The sequence below is a fragment of the Myxocyprinus asiaticus genome, chromosome 50 (assembly GCF_019703515.2).
Source record: "Myxocyprinus asiaticus isolate MX2 ecotype Aquarium Trade chromosome 50, UBuf_Myxa_2, whole genome shotgun sequence".
NCBI lineage: Eukaryota > Metazoa > Chordata > Actinopteri > Cypriniformes > Catostomidae > Myxocyprinus > Myxocyprinus asiaticus.
This window is the reverse complement of record NC_059393.1, coordinates 5,671,481-5,697,530: the sequence shown is the minus strand read 5'-3', so window position 1 is coordinate 5,697,530 and position 26,050 is coordinate 5,671,481. Positions and strand designations below refer to the sequence as shown.

The 26,050-nt window shown below is 37.2% G+C and overlaps 2 protein-coding genes across 6 annotated transcripts in view; one reads left to right on the top strand and one right to left on the bottom strand.

The window, feature by feature from the left end:
- Positions 1 to 26,050, bottom strand: part of LOC127438667 (E3 ubiquitin-protein ligase RNF123-like) — a 228,276-nt gene that overhangs the window by 82,375 nt on the left and 119,851 nt on the right. The gene's annotated exons all lie outside the window — the stretch shown is intronic.
- Positions 6,917 to 24,774, top strand: LOC127438706 (amphoterin-induced protein 3-like). 2 transcript variants are annotated; one of them, XM_051694509.1, is made up of 3 exons: positions 6,980 to 7,845; positions 8,094 to 9,509; positions 24,636 to 24,774. In XM_051694509.1, the coding sequence occupies exons 2-3, from the start codon at positions 8,211 to 8,213 to the stop codon at positions 24,663 to 24,665; spliced, it is 1,329 nt and encodes a 442-aa protein (XP_051550469.1). In that variant the 5' UTR covers positions 6,980 to 7,845; positions 8,094 to 8,210; the 3' UTR covers positions 24,666 to 24,774. The 2 variants fall into 2 exon arrangements, with proteins under 2 accessions (XP_051550468.1, XP_051550469.1); XM_051694508.1 differs by lacking the exon at positions 24,636 to 24,774 and having other exon boundaries at positions 6,917 to 7,845; positions 8,094 to 11,110.

The window sequence follows — 26,050 nt, the reverse complement described above, 5'->3', positions numbered from 1 at the left end:
GGCACACATAACTAAACTTATAAACACATCATGATCTGTAATTACATGAGCAAAGTTCAATTCATCAAAGCATGACAACCAATATACACTTCAACAACCCTACCAGAAAATATATCCAAGCATTATAGCAAGTAAACAACTTCACCAAACAGTTTATTTAAAGTGCACCTATTATGGTTTTTAAATGTGCCTAATTTTGTTTTAAAGGTCTCATACAATAGATTTACATGCATCCAAGGTCAAAAAACCCTTTAATTTGCTTATAATTTAAATTGCAGCATTACCTTTTTTTTTTCCCAGTGTCTCAAACGACTCGTTCAATGATCCGTTCTAAAGGATTCATTCTAAACTCCTCCTTTCAGAGAGCATACTCTGCTCTGATTGGTCTACCGCTTACAGCGTATGTCGGAAAGGAAATGCTCACTACCATATCCGAGTTTCAGCTCCATCTGAAAATATTTCTGTTTTACCTTACCAATTTGAGCCCGAGTCCGATAGTGATACATCGGAAGATCAACCCGAACAACCATCGCAAGCACGACGAGAACAGGATGTTTCTCAGTGGTAAGTTTATATGTAGTTTGACAATAACGTGAGTTAGCCGGTTAGCAGAGGCTAACAGCTAACAGTGTGCACTGGCTGTACATGTAAACAGACCAGAGGCGGGTTTTTTGTTACCAAATTACGTAGGTTAGTACAGTCTGGAATTACAAACAACTCGTTCAGGTGTTCAGAATTGGTTCTTTCTTTTGGGTGTCAATAACTCCATATTTCATGCACTTTGATTTATGAAACTTTGCAGACTTTTTTACATTCACAAACAGCTATATAACACACTACATGAAAGGTAATATTTGAAAAAAACATAATAGGTGCTCTTTAACATATTAACATCCAATAGGGCAGTGGTTCTCAACCTTTTTTGAGTACTGTACCCCCATCATATCTCAAAACCAGTCTCAAGGACCCTCTGACACCCCACCCCAACCCTCTGATTTTTACAATTTTACATTTAATACCATCATTAATTGCAATAAAATTACATTAATCACAAAAAAGACATTAACTTTCATCCAATATCAAATTTTAACAAAACATTATACACCGATCAGCCACAACATTAAAACCACCTGCCTAATGTTGTGTAGGTCCCCCTCGTGCTGCCAAAACAGCGGCAACCCGCATCTTAGAATAGCATTCTGAGATTATATTCTTCTCATCACAATTGTACAGAGCGGTTATCTGAGTTACTGTAGACTTTGTCAGTTCAAACCAGTCTGGCCATTCTCTGTTGATCTCTCTCATCAACAAGGCATTTCCATCTGCAGAACTGCTGCTCACTGGATGTTTTTTGTTTTTGGCACCATTCGGAGTAAATTCTAGAGACTGTTGTGTGTGAAAATCCCAGGAGATCAGCAGTTACAGAAATATTCAAACCAGCCCATCTGGCACCAACAATCATGCCACAGTCCAAATCACTGAGATCACATTTTTTCCCTAATGTGATGGTTAATGTGAACATTAACTGAAGCTCTTGATTCATTTTATGCACTGCACTGCTGCCATAATCGCATGGATGATTGTTGGTATTATATTAAAATATAAGTATTATATACTTGTAGTATTTGTAGTATTTTGAAGATTCAAGTATTGCAAATTAATTGCAAAATTTTGCTAATTTAGCTACAAAAATAAAGAGCATCTTGTGGAGCACTTCCTTCTGTTTCACACATGACAATAAAAGACTGAAAACAAGCTGCTCCTTGAATAAATTATTTAATCAATTACAATAATGACAATTGTGCATGTGCACAGTTTTATTTTTTACTCTGTGCTTGTGCATTGTAGGATTTAAATGTATCCAAGTAGCTTGAGTGTTGACTACGTTCACCAAAATTCATTCGATCCATTTAACGATTCGTTCAGTGACCATTTCTGGTGATGCCACCTGGTGATGTCTTGTGTGAAATTAGTTAGTCACCGAATCAACGGTCAAATTTGTTGTTTAATCCTTTAAAATGTGTATGTCTACAGACCTACAGAGAGACTTTAGTAGAGGTTTTAAGCATTATAAGAACAAAGCAAATCTATCATTTCCATACAGTTTGTGAGCTGCTCAGCATGACTTTTATCAAAAGACAACAATAATAGTCTTATAATAATTATAATGAGTTTCAATAACATCCGAGTGTTTTCATGCATAAAAAAGCGTGTCTCCATACTGTATCTATTGACTTCAGTCAAATACAAAAGTGTTCTAAGAACACAGCAGATTTATCTTTTTTCCTACAGTTTGTCAACTGCACACCAACATAGAGGTAAAAAACAGGAGCTGATATTAAAAATAGCTTTACATATTTAACTCAGATCTAGTAATCTGCTTAAATTGGCAAAAACAACCAAACATTTACCTCACAAGCATAATGTAAAAAGCATAACTTAATGAAGACTCATGCACTGATATAAACTCCACTTACAATGTGTGCTTAAAAGAAGAACTGTCCTTTGGTTTTTTTCTGCAGTGCATTTCACGTAATCTGCCAATCAAGAGCGATATGCCAATAAATAACTCTCATTTGTGTGTTCCTCATCTCTTGATTATTAATTTAGATCAACCTCAATGTCAACAAAAAACATGGATAAATGAGCATTGTTGAAAGCAGCTTTGTAGAAATGAATGGAGCCACGTTGATTAGACTGTCCTTCTGATGGCCTGTTACATAAGGGTTGTTTTAGCTCATGAAACTCACCTGTGATTGGCTGGATAGTTGCTCAAACAGCCCAAAGTAACAAAGCGTAAAGAATACTGTATACAAATCCACCATTTGGACTCAGTATAGGTTTAGCTTGTAAAAGTGTGGGGGACTGAATCACCTTTTTTATAGAGTGCACGTCCCTCCTGGCTGCTTTACGCCCTTGGTTTAGATGCTGAGGTAATCTTCACAGAGCGCGTCTTAACATCTGATTCTGAGCGGCTGAAGGGCAATCCTAATGCCTTTCCTATACAACCTCTGTCAGTGAGACTTACACATAGATGCGACTTGTCTGTGTTTTTTTTTCCTCTCTCTCTCTCTCTCTCTCTCTCTCTCTCTCTCTCTCGAATGATTTATGCCTGTGATTTCGCACCAAATTCCACCCGATAGCTCATGACAAAAATTTTAGGATTTGAACATGAAATGTTCAAAGGATTTTTTATGTACTCGCTCAATAATTAACTTTTGTTAATTGTAACCAAAAAAATCTTACATAGAGCAGTTTTAGTTTTTTTCTCCCCAGTTTTGGAATGCCCAATTCCCAATGCACTCAAAGTCCTCGTGGTGGCGTAGTGACTCGCCTCAATCTTGGTGGCAGAGGACGAATCTCAGTTGCCTCCGCGCCTGAGACCATCAATCCGCGCATCTTATCACGTGGCTTGTTGAGCGCGTTACCGCGGAGACATAGTGCGTGTGGAGGCTTCACGCTATTCTCCACGGCATCCACGCGCGACTCACCACGCGCACCACCAAGAGCGAGAACCACATTATAGCGACCACGAGGAGGTTACCCCATGTGACTCTTCCCTCCCTAGCAACCGGGCCAATTTGGTTGCTTAGGAGACCTGGCTGGAGTCACTCAGCACGCCCTGGATTCGAACTCACAACTCCAGGGATGGTAGTCAGCATCTTTACTCACTGAGCTACCTAGGCCCCACACAGAGCAGCTTTAATAACTTTAAATAACGAGTGCTTTCAAAGCCGTTTTCTGCAAGCAGATTGATATGTCATGCTGAAAGGAGTGTGGTAACGACATCAGAAAGGACACCATAATAAGCTTTTTGACGCTTCACCAGTTCTTGGTTCAGAGTTATCAAAAGGTGCAAAGAAACTTCTGGCTCAAATTGATGGTTGTCTGAAAACATAGATGAGAGAAACTAAGCTATTAACCTCAGGGTTCCTCTTTCTGTCTACCTGCTTGTATCCTTCACTTCCAGAGTTTTGTTTTTGAAAAATGAGCAAGATCTGGGCCAGGAAACCAATTTTCCTGAACAATTTCATATCAGATAACTGCTGTCAGTGAACAACTTTGACTTTGTCTTTGCTAAACATGGGACGAATGTCATGAATTGATGTCACAATAAAAATGTTTTGTTTTTTTTAATCCCTATGGTACAAAAAAAGGGTCTTATTTTCTTTACGAAAAATTGTATAATTTCGTATTTTTTTTACTTTTGATGTTGCGGTGAAATATGACCCGAGGCCAGATTCACGAAATGTTCTTAAGAAGAAAATTCTTCTTAACTAACATTTTCTTTTTAATTTGTAACTTAAGAAAAATAATATTTTGTATTCCTGTATAAACTTATTTCTTTATTGAAAGTTCTTTATTGAAAACTGAAGCAGCATTCATGTTCTTGAAAAAAAACTCAAATCTTAAAAATCGACATAAATAACATCTTAATGTTAGGATAACCTCACCGTTGTCTTAAATCCTAAAAGTTAAGATATTTAATGAATTTACTGGGTTTTTCATGTTGAGTCTGAAGTCGCAGTGGGCTGTTTACGTAGAAATGTTATTTTAGACCCAAAAACTTTTTGACAGTTTTGTGTTTAATTATATTTTTGTTTTCAGCTTTTAAACCATGTAAATATTATCACCAAATTCAAACAATAAATGCTGTTTTGAAGCTTGCTAATGTGGTGACCAATCATGCTAATGGATGCGCTGCATATAGCGCTCTCTCTCCGCAATCTTTAGAGTTCATAGAAACATTGGCCTGGGTAGCTCAGCGAGTATTTACGCTGACTACCATCCCTGGAGTCACGAGTTCGAATCCAGGGTGTGCTGAGTGACTCCAGCCAGGTCTCCTAAGAAACCAAATTGGCTAAGTTGCTAGGGAGGGAAGAGTCACGTGGGGTAACCTCCTCGTGGTCACTATAATGTGGTTCTCGCTCTCGGTGGAGCACGTGGTGTGATGTGCGTGGATGCCGCGGAGAATAGCGTGAAGCCTCCACATGCGCTATGTCTCCGCGATAACGCACTCAAAGGCAATTGAGATTCGTCCTCCGCCACCCGGATTGAGGCGAGTCGCTATGCCACCACGAGGACTTAGAGTGCACTGGGAATTGGACATTCTAAATTGGGGAGAAAACAGTTAATAGAAACATAATAATTATAACATTAGTAAACTGAGACTTTCTTTTTCACCACCATCCACATCCCTGTCGGAGTTGGGCACAGCAGAGACAGCCTACGCCACCCTTTTCCATTTACCCGCCTCTTAATTTCTGACGTGATATTATTATCAAGCTTCCCAAGGACAACTTTTTCCTTGCAGTAATTTCCTCAACAAGAACCTCTTTTCTACTAAAGTTTTTGTCCCTTTCTTTTCCTCCATGTCAAATTTAAAGTTATCAAATGTTAGCAGCAAGTAAATTCTCCTATGATGGTTAATGTCGTTAAAATAACACATCTCACGCACTTTATATTCAAAAAAATTATTGTGAGGTGCTTGCTATTAAAAAAAAAAAAATAATAACGTTTAAAGATACACTTACTGTTACGATTTACCAGTGTTGAAGAACTGAATTTGTTGTAGGCTATTAGACAAGGCAACTCCATTAGCAGGCTGATCAGACAATGTCAATGACTTTTTATTCTTAAGAAAAAAAAGATGTTCTTATGAAAATATTTGAGAACTTCTCAATAATTTTTCAAGAATTACACTTAGGAACATTCTTATGAACTTCTTATAATTTATCCTAAGGACTTTCTTAATTGTTTTCTTAAGAAAATATTTGTGAATCCAGCCCCTGGACATCTTCTTGACAAGTTTTATGAGATTCACCCAAATACTCAATGAAAGATTTCACCTCAGGTAGAAACATGAAACTACTATCAGTTTAACTTGTGAAGACAATGAATTAATGGGTTGTGTATTACATGGACCCAGAGAAGTGTGTGTGGGAGTGCTTGGACTCATTTGATAGTGGCCCACAGCAGTGGATTCAGACTATAATGCGCCATGACAGTAGTCAAACCCTGTATAAGGGTTTGTGCAGCGTCACTCCACAACTGTGATCCAGACACCTAAATCAGCTCTTCAAAATGCCAACAGTGTGTTTGACTACACTGCACATCAGAATGTATTGTTCTGCTCCATGATTTGATCATCATTTGATGAATTACTGCAGCCACTGGGAAATCCCTTTAATACACAAGCATCCCTTTTAAATATAATTTGGTTTATGCCTGCTTTGTGTGGGTGGTAATAGTACCAGGTTAAGTGACAATTACTTCGTTTAAATACTCATGGACCAGAATTATACTGTAGCAGTCGTGGTTTGTGAATAAGACATAAATACGCCTATTTTGTGCTAAAGTGGCGCAATTGTTTTGTGAAATTGAGCCATCAGTAATAGTGTAGTGTGTACACAAATACAGCACTGTCATCAGAATCTAAATATTCTTAAAATTTACAAAAAATTAAATAAAAAAATCTCTCATTCATCATACATACAAGTCTGAGCTTTTGCGTCAACAAATGGAATTGCAAAAATAATGACTTCTCCCAAAAAGTTTTCTCAAACACTACCCCTGACTAGCGTTGCTAGAACAAACAGGTAGTCCTGCCCCAAACTTATGCCACTGGCTGATTCAAACGTTTGCATATCAGACCGTCAAAAAAAAAAAAAAAAACACTTTTATCCAGGCAATTAAGGGCTTATTCAGATCACCATTACAAAACATGCGTTAATGGCATATTAAAAGCTAAGCAGAGCGAATACAACCTGCTAAAGAGGTGCCTGCAAAGGGAAATTAATAATTGGAAGAACACAAGGAATGGGGAAAAAGCAGCAGCACCAGGGGAGACTCTGGCAAACATTTCCTTTTCATAATCTCCGACTTCAACCAATCAGTACTCAGAAGAACCCCCCTCCTCCAAAACTCCATGCCTGTCTGTTTATAGAGCGCAGAGAGAGAGATAGACAGAACATGAGAGAGAAAGGGAGTGTAATACACACTCACTCTGCGAGAGAGAGAAAGAGACATGAAGATAGAACGGAGACCTGTAAAACAGAAAGCAAATCGGAGGAAGGAAAATAAATAAGAATAGAGAAACAAAACGGATGCTTAAGAAGAAAAAAAAAATATAGGCAAGCTGGATCTGTGAGGAGTTCCAAAGGCAGATTTAAGATACTTATCTTTGTTTGTGCTTTCACCTTTTGGCCAGTTTATCCAGATGCCACGTGGAGACTGGAAGCTTAAGAGGTACCTGGATAAGAGAAGTTAGTAGCCCTAACCCAACAAGCATGGTTTGCAAACCGTGGTACAAAATCTATACTTAAAATTTAAGGACTACTTTCTCCTGTTTCTGAAGCAACAGTGATATACACCTGCTCTGTATTCTTATCTTCTGGTTAAAACAAACAACAGATTGATTGCTTGGCGATGGACATTGTGGTCCAGTGGCTCGTGTGACACGTTGTGCGCCTGCTGTTTTCAAACGAGGGCAAGATTATACTAACTGAAGTGGACAGGATGCTGACTTTCTCAAAAAAACATCCTCAGTATGCAGCAGCAAGCTAATTCATGATCTAAAAACCTTTTCAGCACTGTCTCAAATGTCACGCCCGCAAGACAGCTTGGAATGCTAAAAGGATGGTTCACAGAAGGTTGGGATCAGCTTTGGGGATGGGGCATAAAAAACTTCTCTTCCTTGACTGACTCATGATACCATCCCTCTCTTCCTGAGAATGGAATAAAATCTGGGGCAACATTCTGAATCAATGAGCCAAAGGTTGAGAGCTGCAGCCGCCCAAACAAGAGTTATGAGGCGAGACATTTGGGGAAGTAACCGTTGTAAAGGTAAAAACTATCTTATGGTCTGTAACTTTTATGCAATCCTAAATTAAAAATGTCACTACAATATACGGTATAATGTGGTGTTGGATTAAATTGACTACAAGTTGATAAAATAATAATAGTTCTCTCATAGATTCACTCTTATGACATAGGCTGAAAGAATGCCAAGAGATCACAGCATTATTAAACAAGGTATGTGCTGTATTAAATAACTGATGTTTTTTTGTTCTCTCTGTCTCACAATCTATTAGAATTTTAAAGACAGGAATACCTAATCAAGGTACCAGCTTCATATAACGGTGCGTGGACCTCTATTCCTGTGAAACTCAGGCTGCTCTGTTTACACACAGAAGGATCCTGACGGCACAATGCTGTGTGCTCAGGGTGTGGCTGCACCCCTAATGCTGAGCTCTTTCCTCCTTCAGCTGGCCAGGGCTAATCTCCCTTCTGGCTGCCTGATTGCATCCGATATACTGAGTTGCACCAATCTCGGCCTCGACCAAGTTCCACTGGAGTTGCCTGTAATGGTGGCAACCTTAGACTTCAACCATAACATTCTTGAACGTCTGGAGGAGGGCAGCTTTGCTGGCCTTCCCAATCTTGAGACCCTAAGGCTGGCCCACAATCTGCTGAGCAGAATTGTTGCAGGAACCTTCCGGAATACAAGTACTATTCGCCATCTGGACCTTTCCTCCAATCAGTTGAACATTATAGAGCAGCACTACTTTCAAGAATTAGTAGGAGTCAAAGAGTTGCTTCTTTACAACAACCATATAGTAAGGGTAGAAAGCAAAGCCCTGAGTGGGTTGAGTAACCTACGGAAAGCCTACCTGAGCCATAACAGGCTGACCGACTTCCCTTTCTTTTCCATTCAGGAACATCCCAGTCTCATTACCCTGGACCTAAGCTCGAACCGCATGCCCAACCTTCCTGTTGAGGACATTGGAGCTTTGCATGAATCAATACAGCAAGGGTTGTTCCTGCACAACAATACCCTAATTTGTGAGTGCTCCATGTATAGCATGTTTAAACAATGGGAGCAGAGAGGCTTTACCTCAGTGAGAGACTTCCAAGAGGAGCATACCTGCTTGCTTTATGGCGAAAGGCGTGCTTCAGTTCGGTTTCTCCAGCATGTGCGATTTTTTGAGAACTGCACGGTAAAACCACAACTGGAGACAGAAAGTCTGAAAGCAGACTCTGGGGATTCAGTGCTGCTGGATTGTAAAACATCATTAAAGGGAAAGCATCTCACCTACCTGTGGGTGTCCCCACGTAAGGAATATATTGCCCCTCCTGGTAATAACAACACACTGCGACTGTATGCCAATGGCACTTTGGAAATCCTGGCAGCACAAGTGGAGGACTCTGGGGTATACTTGTGCATGGCTCTAAACCATCAAGAGTCCCGAAATGAGACTCGGGAAGTGAATGTAACCGTGGTGATCCACCATCAGGCGGAGGAGCCTTTTAACACTGGCTTTACAACCCTGCTGGGCTGCATTGTTAGCCTGGTTCTGGTCCTAATGTACCTCTATTTGACACCTTGTCGCTGCTGGTGCCGCAAGCAGCCCCTACCAGCAACACCAAGCCCTGCAAACGAATGCAGCGCCCAGTCTTCAATCCTGACGCCCACGCCACCTGCCACCACGGAGGGTCCCGGCCGCAAGGTCAGTAACAACAAGCATGTGGTCTTTCTGGAACCCATCAAGGAGGCACAAAATGGGAGGCCGCGGGCAGCACTGGCCCTCGAGCACCCCAAGCTGGCAGTAACACGGAGCGATGCCGACTCCGTCACCTCCGTCTTCTCAGATACAACTATTGTGCCATAGCGGCTACATATATTCCAATGACCTACTCGAATAAGAGTGTGGGTCCTTCAACGAGGCAGTCGGCAACTGCACAGCTACTCAGGACAAATCAGGGAGAGGGTGTTGCAAGCCCAAGGCAGGGAACAGAACAGAGCAGGAAAGAAAAGCACACAGAATCAGAGAGAAGATATAAAAAACACAAAAGGCAAAAAGATGGAGCAAAGCACTCCCAAGATTCAGCTTTAAGGCTCAACTGAGCCACAACGGTAGAGGAAGGAATTGGCTTGAAATAACAAGGGTAAAATGCTTTCCCTTTACCACTGCTTGAACCTTGATAGATTCATAGCTATGAATGCCTTGTCTAGAGCCTATAACCCAATGAATACTGCATAAACCCTTGTTATTACTTAAGAAATAGCATGATTGATAAGAAGGAGAATGACAAGTGCATACTAAATTTCTAGTTTTTTACAGACAATACCTCTAGAATGTAGATTTTTTTTTAGACTTAAATGTATGTCCTTTGTACCACTGTGTTTCTAATTAGCATTTTGGTTAGTAGTTAGAAGTAGTACTTAATTTGAAGAGGCCATGCTCATTTGGAAAATGCAAGTGTATTGGTCAGAACAAATGGATCCAGAAAACATTGGGGAATTGTTCAGATGGTGGAAGTTGTATTACAAAAAATGACATGGTGGTGCTCAGAACTTATTCAAACTGATGTGGATACTGCACAGAGGTTACGTTTTATCCTTAATAAGATTAAACATTGAATGAAATGGAATCTGTGAAAATTTTGTTTACATTCTGGAGTACTTTCCCCCTCCCAAAGCATTCCATGTTTCCTCTTCACCCACCCCTCTCCTTTCACAAATCCCTTCCTTATTATCTTTTTTAATAAATCCTTCTGCTTCGACCCCAGAGGTAAATGTCTGCCTTCTTATTGATTTGTTGGTGATATTCAGCCTCTTTGGCCAAAGTGAACAGCCAAACCATGTGTGTGCTAACTGCTTTTCTATTCAAATGTAAATATAAAACAGTGTGTCCAAGATATCTGTGTCAAAAGCTGCTGGCAACCAGAGCATGACGGAAATAAGTGGTGAGATATGTTTCCAAAATCCTAAATGTTTAGTCATGAAATGTTATGCTTTTAGACAATGGCACACCGAAATATTACTGAACAATCTCAGCACAAACCACTGACTAAATGTTAGATGAACACTCATCTTTGCATTGCTGGTACCTCAGCCAAGTGAAGGAAGTGATTCTGATTATAGACCCCAATAAATCACTGGATGAGCAAAGTTTCTGTTCTGTGCTGACAAATTTCCTTTTGAAACTGTAAGATTGGGAGGGACATTCCGAAGGCTTGCCCCCCTTTTTTTTAACCAGCCAACAGGATTCATAAATAATTTTGATCCATTTTCCCCAAAAGAGAAAGCCTGTACATTTTAAATGCATAACGTTAGGAGTACACTAGAATATAGATGGCTTCAAAGCAAATAAACATGTACTAAATGTCACAAAACTCAATTTTTTTTTTTTTTTTTTATGGGGTCTTTAAACATGTTGATAATTTGGTGATATGCTGTGACCCCACAAATGAAAACATGCAATTAAAAGGAGAGTTTTACAATAGTGCATTACCCTTGAGCCGAAGCCCACCTTACCCAGAATAACTGCATACTAATTATCGTCCTCCATCTGCTTAAGAAATCACAGCTGAACTAGTGTCACTAAACCATCACAATCACAACCACCATTATCTTCATTATCTTCATTATCACCACATCACAATTTTTGTGTTGTGAGTCTAACCACATCTGCATGGACACACATTCAGCTACCTAAGGCTTGCTTCCACCTAACCTGGAATTAGGGAGAGTGGGGTAAAATGTCACACCCTCAATCAAGGAAATTGTGCACAATTTTTGTCATGTGACCATACAGTAAATTTTGGAAGAGCCCATTAAATACAGCTGCCTGTGATTGAGCGATGCACATGACAACATTGATAAGCATTTGTATGGCAAAAAAAAAAAAAAAGTGCCTGGTTCATGAAAATGCAAATAATCATAATAAGACTTGCGAATGGGATTGTGCCTTAACTTACTATATTACAGTTTTTAATGAGATTTAATTTCTAGTCTACTGTTATTGGTATCTAGTCACATTTTCATGTTTAATAAAGGCAGTTTAGATAGGTTTCAAATTGTATAATATACCGTGTACAAAAAAAAAAAAAAAAAAAAAAAATCATTTTTACTTTATTTAGGTTAGTTTATGAGTTATGGAAATTTATTACGTTTGTGTATGCATATTACATGCTAATGTATTTAGTTTGCAGTATAGTTTACATTTTACTATGTTTTTATTTATTTTTGATTCAGTTTTGTTTCAGTTTCTATTAATGAAAATAACACTGTACCACACACCATGATATATAATTAGGCATCTTGATTTTACCTCTCATTTCTCCTTGCCTACAGGAAAAGTAAAAGGTGGCACAACTTACCCCACTCTCCCCTATGCCACTTTTTTAGGTTTGGGATACCTTATATTATGCATATGCTTAAAATCCACAAGCTTAAAATATTCCATAATTTTCACCGCCCTGAATGCGTGTTTTTCTGGGTCCATCTGTGTTTTTGTTTTTTCATGCTGGATATAGCTGCTGTTAGGGGACTCTATGCAGTGGGTGCAGTTCCTTTGCCTCTGAGCTGTGTGGTTCACCTCATTAGTGTATTATTTATCATCTGGGATCAATACTGTCACATAGAAATATGTCAAAACAGTGACAGTGCAAAAAGCACAGAAGAAACCTAACTGAAACCAAGGCTTGCATGTAAGAGAGCCACTTCATACAATAATTAGTTTTGTGCATGTATAGTTTGTACTGGACACACTCGCTCACTAGAGAAGGGCCTAATTTACAAGATCAGATTACAAGGCAATGCATAAAGCCATACCTCAGAAAATAAGCAATCTGTTTACGGCATCAGTTTACGATACAGGTGAATACACAATGAGTGAAGGGAAATCCTATGATCAGCTGCTGAGCTCTAAAGCTGCTCTGAGTTTTTCTTCCACATGCACCATACTGAGCTTCACATGTCTGTGTGGGAAGCCCAATATGGGCTTTTTGTTTGAGCCAGGACCAGTAAAGGATTCCAAATATTTTCTCTTGATCATTATCGAAATAATAGAGCTATATGAGGCTCTATGTTTGCAGCCTGTCTGAAATAAGTTCCAGAGTACCACAAAAACTAGTATATGGGTGCATCTCCCATAAAGAAAAAATATCACATTGCACCCCAAAATCATACCAAAAATAATAATAATAATTTTTGCATAAAAGACAATTACTGTAAGCTTATATTACTTTATTTTATTTGTGACATTATTTTCATGACAAATAAGCATCCACCCCCAATTGTCAGCAGCTATAATAATATAATATAATATATAAAATATGTTATATATATTATTTAAATTGTAAAGTACATTTGTGAAGCACAATTACAGTAATAAGACATTTTTTTGGATTACGGTTTTTGCATGAAACTTTGGAGGGGGGGGGGGGTTAATTGTCATGAAAATGTCACAACGCAAAAAAATTATGATGATCATAAAATAGGCTTTTCTTTATGTAAAGTATAATTTCATTTATTTGTGATATTAAAATATTGCATGCCCATGATCCTAAAGGAGTGTTTACACTTTGTTGCACATTTGCAAAAGTTGCACTTTGTTTTTGCAACTTAAGTGCAATTTGAGTCAGAGTCTAAAATTCAGTGACTCATTTTAAAATGGCATTTTAATATGAAACTATACATCTCTATGAACTCCTACACTGCAGTGTGATTCGTTGCTTTTGGAGTCTAGTTAATTTTTTTTATTTATTTTTTTTACTTGGATGCCAAAACATTCAGGTATCCAAAAAAAAAAAAAATACAAAATGTGTCAACTCATGTGTCGTTATGTCAATTTGGACCTGGCTTGAACAGACTTTGAAAGTTTAGTAATGTAAATATAATTTAAGACAATATGCAATTCAATGCCGAAAGGCCTTGAGCACTGCCAGCAAAATAAACAGACACACACTGCTTTAGTCTCTCAAAATGCAATCACATTAGCTCGGCTTTCTTTTTCTGCCTTATCTGCAAGATTTCCATCATTAGAGCTCAGCAGGAGAAAGCCAACAGTTTTGCTCAACAGCCTGTGAACATGTAAATGAGGGACGTGTAATTGATTAGCTTGACTCTTTCCCCAACACTTTCAGTAGACATGGATGCGTTTTAAAAATAAATGAATGCAAACTTGCATTAGTAATAATGTGAGAAAATTGTATTAAATTAGGTTCAGCTTATTAACTTGGTAAAACAGCGTGTCTGAGATGTAAACTTCGAAAACACAATGCATGGCAAAACCTGCATTGTTGCGAGACTATTCTAGTCAATAGAACTGCATGCACTTAAAAAATAAATAAAATAAAAATAATAACAATAATAATTTTCTTAGTATTTTGTCTTGGTTTCCAGTAAAATAATTAATCAGCTTGAAAGATAAAATACTGTATCTTAAAACAAGAAATGATTACTTGAATAGCAAAATTGTGTAAGATAATGAAGTTCATCCATTTTATGTTGGTGGGTCTTTTTTTTCCCTTAAGCATAAATCTCACTTGTTTTTATTTTATGTATATATATATATATATAATGCAGATGGGCTGAGAAAAATTGACATCAAGATACATTTTCTGAAATCAAGTCTTATAATCTCACATAATTTTGCTCTCCACATACAGTTTTCCTGTTTTAAGGATGTTTTGATATTTTTTATTGGAAAACAGGACAAAAGCAATGATAAAACAGATTATTTCTGCAGTATAAACATCATACATAAATATGCTTGTTTGTCTCATTTCACAAATGCTATATACTGCATGTAAATCCTGAAAAGAGTTACAAGATTAAAAGATGTGTTTTAATTAAGGCTTGACCACCATTGAAAATTAACTGAATGTCTGTCAACATCCCTGAGACAAAAAACAAATAAATCAACCTGCTTGATATCCAGCATCATTCAGTCTCTGCTGTTTGGCTCATCCATTTCAAAGGTATTCATCAAAGCTCGACAACAGTCCTTCGATTACCAGCAAACAGTCCCAATTTAGAGCTCTCATCAATCAGAAATATTTACAGGCATTCTGATAACTCATTCAGAACAAAGATTGCCCCACTACAAACACTATTTGGACAGATTTAGTATTATCTGCACCTGAGATTAATCTTTCAATGTGGTCGTTGCTTGACAACATGGCTTATGCAGGTGGTAGTAATCTTGTGGTGGAGAGTCAACCTAAAGAAAACATGTGCAAGTTTTGTTGCATTTCCCCCCCCCCCCCATTTGCATAATATTACACACCTTAGAAATATCTTTAAATGAAAGCACAATCAAGAACTGGTTCTTATTCAACTGCTTGTTCAGTTTTGTTAACGGTTCTGAAACGTCTGCATTCTTTCATCGATGCGGATGGAAAACCATAATAAAATATGCACAAAATATGCACTAACGGCAGCTTTAGGCTTTGCAGCTGTCGCCATCTTGCTTTCGGTGAACTGTGCATGAAATCAACAATCAACATTCAAGCGCACCAATCATTGTTTCCCGCACTTGCCTACGTAAACACAACTTTTCCTGGTATACAGTATATGTCGCTTCGTAGACGTGGTGTACATGACAGGCCTCACAGATAAACTGAATTCAAGGTATGGGTTTTAAAAGAGATAACAAAGACAGCAAAGATGCAGTAAATATGAACGGACAATACCTTTCTTTGAATTTTGCAAGAATTATTGAACAATAGTTTATTTCTGATTTTACTATTAACTGTTCTGTGAAAATTTGAAATGATTTTCTCATTTAAAAAGACAGACTGCTAAGCACAGTAAATTAAATAAGAATGGTTTTCCAAACACTGTCAATTATTTCTTCCTTAAAACAAAAATAATCACTAATGGAATCATTAAGGAACCAGAATCGTAAAGTAGAATGGCAATCTGAACCATAATCATTAAATTTCCATCCCTTAATTGGAGTCACATTTCTTAATTCTCTTACGTCACTCAGAGAAAGCTAGCATACCCAGAGAGGTTGGACTCTCTAAAGTATGGCTCTACAGTAAAGGTCTGGCAGTCCTCATTAAAACATGATGACATCTCTCTGCCTTCTCTGCACTTGAAAAAAACAAACAAAAAAACCCCCCAAAACAATCCAAAGCCAGAGCATCACAACCCTAAAAATAAAGCGAAGAGACACTGTGCAGACTGTGACTTAGCCATGTTTGTAGTTTCTTTATGCTCTGAAAATGTTTTAAGTAAAACATTCAAATAAAACTTACTAAACATACTAAAAGAAAGTATTGCATATCTTTATTCTTCACACAAAATTCTGTAAAATATCAATGAGGTGGAATTAGGGCATTGGCCTAGATTCGTTTGATGACTCGAGTAATCAATCCACACAAAGAAAGGAAAGCGGAAATTATTGGCCGTTGGGGACTGGGTCGCAGTAAGAGAGATCCTTGAGTGTTAGACTTCTCAAATGCACATTACTATTGAAACACACACACATTCACACACACACAGTGAGAAACGTTATCAGATTTACACAAGGCCGAAAACAATTACCTTACTGCTAAGGGATATTGCATCCAAATTTAGGTGAGGTTACTGTATAATAACTTTAATACTTGCAACTTTTTTGGTGACCTTGGCTCTGTAAGTATTTTTTCCCATTAATTATCTCCATAGGTATTAAAAAAAAAAAAATCAATAAATAAAAAAATCAAGAACCAATCAGCTCTGTGATAAATTACAACATTACAACCTTTGATTTAAGCTGTGTACTTAAGTTTTTTTTTATTTTATTTTTTTATGAGCCAATGAACTACAATCCCATTAATCTCTGTGATTAACTTAATTGAATCAAAAACATTGGTACAATATAAAAAAATATATATATATATATATATATATAATGATAAAATCATTGACTTTAAGTATAAAATACTATACTTTTTAAGTTTTTTTTAAAATATTCAAGTCTATAACTCTTTTACATTATTATCAATGCTTTACAGTAGTGGGTGGTCAATGCTGAACTCTTTTTGCACTCTCCATTCTACCAGCAAGTGATTTGATTGGTCGATCTCTCTTGAGGATTATGGGTAGGGTAGTTCGTCATAGGGAATTCAACAATGGAACACAACTTTGTTGAAAATTTTAAATCAAATTGACTTACGACTTGAGGCATATACCATTACTCCACAACCTCGCAACTCACAGTAGGTCTGTCTTGAAAGGTTTTTATCACAACATATATATATATATATATATATGTACAGTTGTGCTCAAAAGTTTGCATACCCTGGCAAAAATTGTGAAATTTTGGCATTGATTTTGAGAATATGACTGATCATGCAAAAATAACTGTCTTTTATTTAAGGATAGTGATCACATAGTTGTTTGGCTCCTTTTTAAATCATAATGATTACAGAAATTACCCAAATGGCCCTGATCAAAAGTTTACATACCCTTGAATGTTTGGCCTTGTTACAGACACACAAGGTGACACACACAGGTTTAAATGGCAATTAAAGGTTAATTTCCCACACCTTTGGCTTTTAAAATTGCAATTAGTGTCTGTGTATAAATAGTCAATGAGTTTGTTAGCTCTCATGTGGATGCACTGAGCAGGCTAGATACTGAGCCATGGGGAGCAGAAAAGAACTGTCAAAAGACCTGTGTAACAAGGTAATGGAACTTGGTGGAAAAGGAAAAGATGGAAAAGGATATAAAAGATATCCAAAGCCATGAAAATGCCAGTCAGTACTGTTCAATCACTTAAGAAGTGGAAAATTCAGGGATATCTTGATACCAAGCCAAGGTCAGGTAGACCACGAAAGATTTCAGCCACAACTGCCAGAAGAATTGTTCAGGATACAAAGAAAAACCCACAGGTAACCTCAGGAGAAATACAAGCTGCTCTGGAAAAAGACAGTGTGGTTGTTTCAAGGAGCACAATACGACGATACTTGAACAAAAACGAGCTGCATGGTCCAGTTGCCAGAAATAAGCTTTTACTGCACCAATGCCACAAAAAAGCCCAGTTACAATATGCCCGACAACACCCTGACATGCCTCACAGCTTCTGGCACACTGTAATTTGGAGTGATGAGACCAAAATGGAGCTTTATGGTCACAACCATAAGCACTATGTTTGGAGAGGGGTCAACAAGGCCTATAGTGAAAAGAACACCATCCCCACTGTGAATCATGTTGGTGGCTCTAAAGGCACAGGGAACTTTGTGAAAATTGATGGCAAGATGAATGCAGCATGTTATCATAAAATACTGGCAGACAATTTGCATTCTTCTGCATGAAAGCTGCACATGGGACGCTCTTGGACTTTCCAGCACAACAATGACCCTAAGCACAAGGCCAAGTTGACCCTTCAGTGGTTACAGCAGAAAAAGGTGAAAGTTCTGGAGTGGCCATCACAGTCTCCTGACCTTAATATAATCGAGCCACTCTGGGGAGATCTCAAACGTGCGGTTCATGCAAGACAACCAAAGACCTGGGGCCTCATAGACAACTATTACAAAAGACTGCACGCTGTCATTGATGCTAAAGGGGGCAATACACAGTATTAAGAACTAAGGGTATGCAGACTTTTGAACAGGGGTCATTTAATTTTTTTCTTTGTTGCCATGTTTCGTTTTATGATTGTGCAATTCTGTTATAACCTACAGTTGAATATGAATCCCATAAGAAATAAAAGAAATGTGTTTTGCCTGCTCACTCATGTTTTCTTTAAAAATGGTACATATATTACCAATTCTCCAAGGGTATGCAAACTTTTGAGCACAACTGTATATATATATATGGAGAAAATAAATAAAATGTTTAACTCCAGAACTCTACAATCACACCAGATACGCATGTGCGTATGTTGGTGTCAGACTGATCACACTGAATTCGGTGACAGTAGGTCAAAGGCTTTGCTTCACCTGTCTGTGCTTACCGCAGTTCAAATCACTGCCCCCAGAGGGTGAAGTTGGAAGTGTTGTTGAGTGTATGAGCATGAGTGAGCTCTAGTTTCTAGTTTCCAGTGACTCTACACCCTAAACATAACCCAAACCCCAACCCTAAATCTAACCATCAGTGGAGCAAAAATTGAATTTTAGAGTGAAAATGGAACCTCAGAATCAGCATTGTTTATGTAAACACCATCACTTCCTGGTTTCCATGGGACAAGAGCCCATGTCTCCGAGGTTGCTTGCTGAACAAGCTATCAGTAGCGGCAGACGGAAAGGTGGTGACACTGGAATTTAAGGGTGGGTAAAAATATTGTTTTTCTGATCTTCACTTGAACGATCTTGATATCAATTCTTAAATCCCAAGATCGGGGAGGTAATCAAAACAAGCAAGTACAACCCCCAATATTTATACGATGATCAATGGAAACATTTAAATGCTTCACGTTGCAACTCCCAATGTAAATACTTGTAAATAGTACAAATTATACCATTTTACCATAAATATGAAACAAAAATAATATATGAAATATAATATCTTATTTATTGAATAAATACATTTATTTGTGACCAAAATGATGAAAAAGTAATAAAATATAATTCGTAAAATTGAATATCGTTTTCAGAAAGACTGCCTCTGTTAGTTGTGTGTGTGTGTCCGTATCCCTTTTCACTCTATAAACCTAACAGGATGTTTAAACATCCTGAAGTCTGCTTAAGTTAATTAGCAGGCATTGTTAATGAGCGCTCTGAGCTGAGTGTTAGTCGCTCCGCTGGTATTTAATGAAGCCATCCAATGCTCAAGGGCCATTACCATATTAGTACAGTTATCATACAGATTGAACATAAATCTCATGAGTCACAAAACATTTAGATGTTTGGAGGTATACACACCTGACCACTGTTTAAAAAAAAAAAAAAAAAAGATTTATAGAAAATAGGGGCAGCGTTTAATCTTAACAGCACAACAGATGTTTGCAAAAGTTCGTTCTTGATGCATTGCAGACAAAAGTACTAGTGCTGGCAACTGATTAATAGGGAAACACTTTTGAATGATGTGTCTGAGCATGTCACGGTTCACAACTTGCAATTTCACAGGGAAAAGGCAAGAAACGAGCTTTTATTTTCTCTGTTCTCAACACTTTCTCCCAAGTTATCCAAGAGCCCTCATTGAAACCACGCAGGAGAAACAACTTCAGACCCTAGCCTTAAGGCACAAAAAAGCACCATTGAATTACATGATAAAAAAAGTATGATATTACCTCTCGAGCAAGGACAACTCTTACTAAGCATGGTCAAAAAGAGCACACAGCCACAGCCAGTTTGAAATAATTCTACCTTTCATCTCTATTCTGCAATGTTTGCTATGAATGATAAAACAAGGTATACCGAGGAAACCAGATCCATCTGTCCATCCTGAATAATAACAGCTGGAGTACATGCCTTATTAAGCCCCACAGAATGATGTCTTCACAACACCGGCTCTATGGGTTTTATAAAGACTACATTGAACAAAGCAAACATCTGAGTGTTGACTCAATGTGGTTGTGTGTCGATAAATCAGGTCAAGGCTATATAGTTCACTGATTCTTGAGATAAGGGACAAAACAAGTTTAAAATCTGAGTTATATTTTTTAATAGTAAATTCATTTGAAAAGTATATATTTGTAGACAAAGATCTCAGCTAATGAACCGTGTAAGGGAACAGGTTTTTATAAAAATGCTTTTTTTCTGAAAATTGAAATTTATTCACTTCATAGCTTACATCTTAATGTCATTTGTGTCAGCTCCGTCAGATACACTAAAAAGCATGCTATTTTAATTTGATCCATCCAACAAAAGTTTCAAGTCTTTAATTATCTAATACTAGTGTTCAATAAAGAAGTTAAGTGATAAAAATACATTCTATACATTTCTTTTCTGTTTTTACACTATTCTGAAAATTCAAAACTGAAACTGAATATTTTTTCCATCTTAACCATGTGTTGTACTCTGGAGCCATTTTTTATATATTTTTTTCCCTCCGTCAAAGCTGCCTCTATAAACTAAACTAAAATGCCAAAATGCATCCCACAATTCTAACAGAACTTATCATAATGGGAATGACGCAGCTGACATGTTGAAGCTGTGACCGCAGAGACTGAAACATTGTTTAAAATACAAATAAATACAAACCTTACCAGACCATGTGTCCTACTGTTGCATCCACCATGAGCTGGAGGCATGAAAGAGGTCCTCAGAGTTATAGCTGACCATGACATTATCCGATTTATTCAGGATTGATGCAAAGTGAGGACACAACTTTGATAGACAGTTGTTTTTAATGCAAAAATATAATTTTAAGTTTACTTTGTGACTTCTGTGACATCTTACAGATCGCTACCTTTCATTTGATATTTATATTTATGATTTTTTTGCATTTGCAAACACTTTATTTGGCAGTTTAACATTGTGACCTCTTGCTGAGGACAGGTTAAGTTACATGTGCTTTCAAGTATAGAGCATGCATTTTAAAAACTTCCAATGAAATTATTAAAAAAATAAATGGCCTGAGTATACACAATTCCTTTAGATTTAAGATTTTCCAGTATTTTTAACATAAATAGGGATGTCCCGATACTATACTGTATCAGGTCTGATACCGAGCTCTTGTACTGGTACTCGTAAAAATACGACGATACCAAAAACCGTTACCATCTGATGTACGAATGCCATTACGTAAACATTCAGCCCACAAATTAAAATCACGTTATGATTAAAAGTAACGTTAAAATCCTAGTGAGATTGCTGTGATTTAGTGAGATAAATATATAGTTTGCATGTAATTCAGATGTGAGCGCTTGTGAATGTGTGGAGACAGTGTTGTGCTGATGCCGGCTGCTCATAACTTTTAAAGCCCCTCCAAGGCTCATGTAGGGAAAACACTGTCTTGAGCATTCCGCTCTCTGTTTGTAGCAGATAGAGTACACATTCATGTTGTAGCGCGAGGCACATACAGAGCACATACTTGTTTAATTAAATAGCAGCCTTTGCAGTTTAATAATCACTTGACTCACGTAGCGACCGGCTTTTCTAGAGTGGGAAGCTGCCGTCAAACGTCAGAGGTCCTTGGTCAAAACAACACAGAAACATTTCAAAATAAAAGCTCCGTCAAAATTAAAGTGACATTTATAAGAAAAAAGTATGACAGAAATATATCACTACTGTAAAGTTATGTAATATTTACTGTATTACTACTACTACTATTACTACTACTAATAAATCAGTAGTAATTGTATTATACCTAAGCATTATCTAACATCTGTGATGTTCTGTTATGTAGCACTTTATTTGACAAAATGTAACTCTAATGTTGTATTTTGGATTCTGCTGTGAGGTTCTGTATATAAGCACTTAATTTGATAAAAATAATACAATATTATGCTGAAAATGAATTGTTATATTTTCATTTGATTAAAGTCTTAATGAATTCATTTATTTTAATAACACCATCCCTAACCATAAAGATGAATTTTGTATTTAAGACATGTTTTGTCATTTATCTGAAGAATCAGTGAGAGGATGTCAAGGTTAATCACACTGGAGTGCCTGCAACGCCTTTAGCTGCGGCTACATACACAATATAGTATGGCCTTAAATAGAGCTTTTTCTCAGAACCAAAGTCACTTTCTGAGCATCATTTCTGCAATGATTATTAACCAACTGGTGTCAAGGTGATTTTTAATTCAGTTAAAAGTCAGTTCCTCAAGTTCACACAGGTGTCATAGTAAACCACATACGTAGTTTAGCACATTAACGTTTGATAACCGGAAAGAGTCCAAATACTTTGTGTTTAACTAAATTTTGATTTATCATTTCAAATCTAATAAGCTTGTTTTTGCAAAATAAGGATTGCTCGATAAGTGTGCTTGAGCAATCCTCAATTAAAATGTATACTTTATTTATTTATTTCATCTAATTCAATGACATACAGAAATTTTAAGTGTGCCTTAAGTGTCTATATATCTTTCAGGCCACTGAATGGTGCACAACTTCTGTGATTTTCCCCATGCACTTCAGTTACTTTAAAAACCCTTCTCTCTCTAAGCAAATACTCTGACTAGGGAGCAATTCCTCTTCTCAAGGGCTCCAATTGGCTGCTTTCGTAATGGCTGCACTAAACCAGTACTCACAGATCGGGAACTTCGACCACCTGTAGTGTGGAATCGGTGAAATCGTCACAGAATGCTGGCACCTCCATTTATTATAAAAACACTCATTCTGTACCACCATAACCGTCCCCACAGTCTAATAACACCGCACAGGGTCCAGATTTATAATTTTTAAGTACTAAGGGGTAAAATAAAAGCCCATTTTTAGCACATACACAATTGCATGCATCCATGAGTCACTACTGAGCTTGTGAGGAGGTGACACACGTTCTTGCAGCTTTTCACAGGGACGTAAACTGCGGGTAGGGTGAGCCGAAGCTGCTCAGAACTGAACAGCGAGTGAAAATTGTTATGCCAAATAAAGGATTTTGATTCCAGAGATGTGCAAAGTTAACAGAGGTATTTAGATAATTGTTTTTGCCTTAACATACAGTAGCTTTGGAGAAATTCTGTCTGCTTCGACAAAAACTGTTGGCACTTTCCATGAATAATCATTTGTTAAGAGTTTCAGGCCTTAGTTTGAACCCTATTTGTAGAAATTTCCTGTTGCTTTTCTTTCTGAATTACCTCATTATGTCCCATAATACATCCATTAGCAGTGTCTCGAATCGAATCGTCTCTACTTCATGACCAATTTGGGATGTGCCCTGATCATATTTGGTCTATCAAGGATTTAATGAACAAAATTGTTCCACTGGCTTTGTCTTGTTCTTTGATTTCAAATACAAGTCTTGGCTGGTATGGTAGATACGGACTGAAATCAAAAGGATTTAAATACATGTCCGGACTTCCTGCCAGCACTGGTCAGATGGGCAAAAATACACGCATGCAATGTATGACAACGTGACAGGGTTGTGATGCTTTGTGTTGAAGTGCCCTTGGTAACAGCCAAAAAAGTAAAAGACAAGTTAATAAGGCTCAAATGTACCCTTTAGGGTTAGAATGTTAACAAGGTTTAATGTGAAGGTGTAATTTCGACGCTTAATGACTTAAGCTGAGAATGTTTCAAAAACTCCCCCATCTGTCTTTGAAAAGCAGATTTGGGGCCCACCCTCAACACACACCATTGTTTGAGCCATTGTTCGTATATCAAAATAACAGATTGCAATTAAATTTGGTGCCACTAATGACAGAAATTACACAGTGGAACAGTACATCCATATGCCATTCCAAACCTGTATGACTTTGTCTTTTCTGTCTTCTGTGGAATACAAAAAATAGGAATTTATCAGAAATGCCAGGCTACTCTTTTCTAAAACATTGAAAGTGAATGTGGATGGACACTGTCAAGCTCTATAAATGAGAAAAAAATAAACAAAAACAAAGCAAAGCAAAACAAAGCAAAACAAAAACGCAAAACAAAAACTCAAAGCAAAGTTAAACAAAACACAAAACAAAATGCAAAGCAAACAAAATGTAAAGCAAAACACAAAGCAAAGCAAACAAAAATGCAAAGCAAAACAAAACGTAAAGCAAAACACAAAGCAAAGCAAAATGCAAAGCAAAACACAAAGCAAAGCAAAACAAAAACGCAAAGCAAAACAAAAGGTTTGGGTGAACTATTTAATAAACAGTGACCAAGACAAACTCAAGACTAATAATCCCATCATCTGAACTTTTGTAAGCCATAACAAATGCCAGATGCAATATCAAGAAAATCCTGATTAGATTGTTTTTGCCTGTGTCGCACTCTCAATTCTAACTCTCTCTCTCTCTCTCTCTCTCTTTCTTCAGATGGCTCAATCCAAACCAGCGGTCACCTAGCAGCCCCTTGCCCCTGACATATGGACCACTTGTTCAACTTCTCTATGACTAAGACAACATACATATTGGGACATACACTGTACCCTCCAGAGCGGTCCATGAAACCTATATCCAGCGCCGTTAGAAGATATACAACTTTAGAGCTTTTGTTTTCTACAGTTATCAATAATCTTTATCCTTAAAAAACAATACAATGAAAGACAATAAGTAGAAAGAATCATGTTTGCAAATGCCATATCTATCTTTCTTTATTTTCAGTGTAAACAATATACTGTATCTATTAATCTATATATACAGTATACTGTACATACAGTGTGTGTGTGTGTGTGTGTATATTATATATATATATACACACACACACACACACACACACACACACAGTACAGTGCAAATGTTTTCGGCACTTGTGAAAAATGTTGCATAGTGAGGATGTCTTCAAAAATAATGACATAATTAGTTTTCATTTATCACTTAATGTCATACAAAGTCCAGTAAAGATGAAAAAGCTAAATCAATATTTGGTGTGATCACCTTTGCCTTTAAAACAGCACCAATTCTCCTAGAGACACCTGGACACAGTTTTTCTTGGTTGCTGGCAGATAGGATGTTCCAAGCTTCTTGGAGAATTCACCACAGTTCTTCTATCTATTAAGCTGTCTCAATTGCTTCTGTCTCTTTATGTAATTGTAGCAGCCAATAATGTAATAACTACCGTTAATATAATAACTGCCAATAACATAATAGATTTTTCATTCTTGATGTAATAAAAGTCAATAATGTAATAACTTTCCAATAATGTAATAACATTTCTCAACCAATAACGTAATAACTTTTTGCCCATAATGTAATATTGGCTGGCTATTATATTATTGGCTGGGTTAATAAAAAAATAATTAAAAAAATATTACATTATGGGCAGTTATTACATTAACGGTAGTTATTACATTATTGACTGCTACAGTAATCTCAGACTGACACAATGTTAAGTGGGGGGCTCAGTGGGGGCCATGACATCTGTTGCAGGGCTCCCTGTTCTTCTATTCTAATCTTTTCTATTTGCAAAAGTAATGTTTGGGAGTCTAACATTTATATTTCCTATTGACACATTAAAGATGAAGATATAAATAACCATCTTAAGACAAATGCTTTTGTGAAACATCTTATGTGCCTAAAATTTTTGCACAGTACTGTGTATGTATGTATATATATATATATATATATATACACTATATTGCCAAAAGTATTCGCTCACCCATCCAAATAATTGAATTCAGGTGTTCCCATCACTTCCATGGCCACAGGTGTATAAAATGAAGCACCTAGGCATGCAGACTGCTTCTACAAACATTTGTGAAAGAATGGGACGCTCTCAGGAGCTCAGTGAA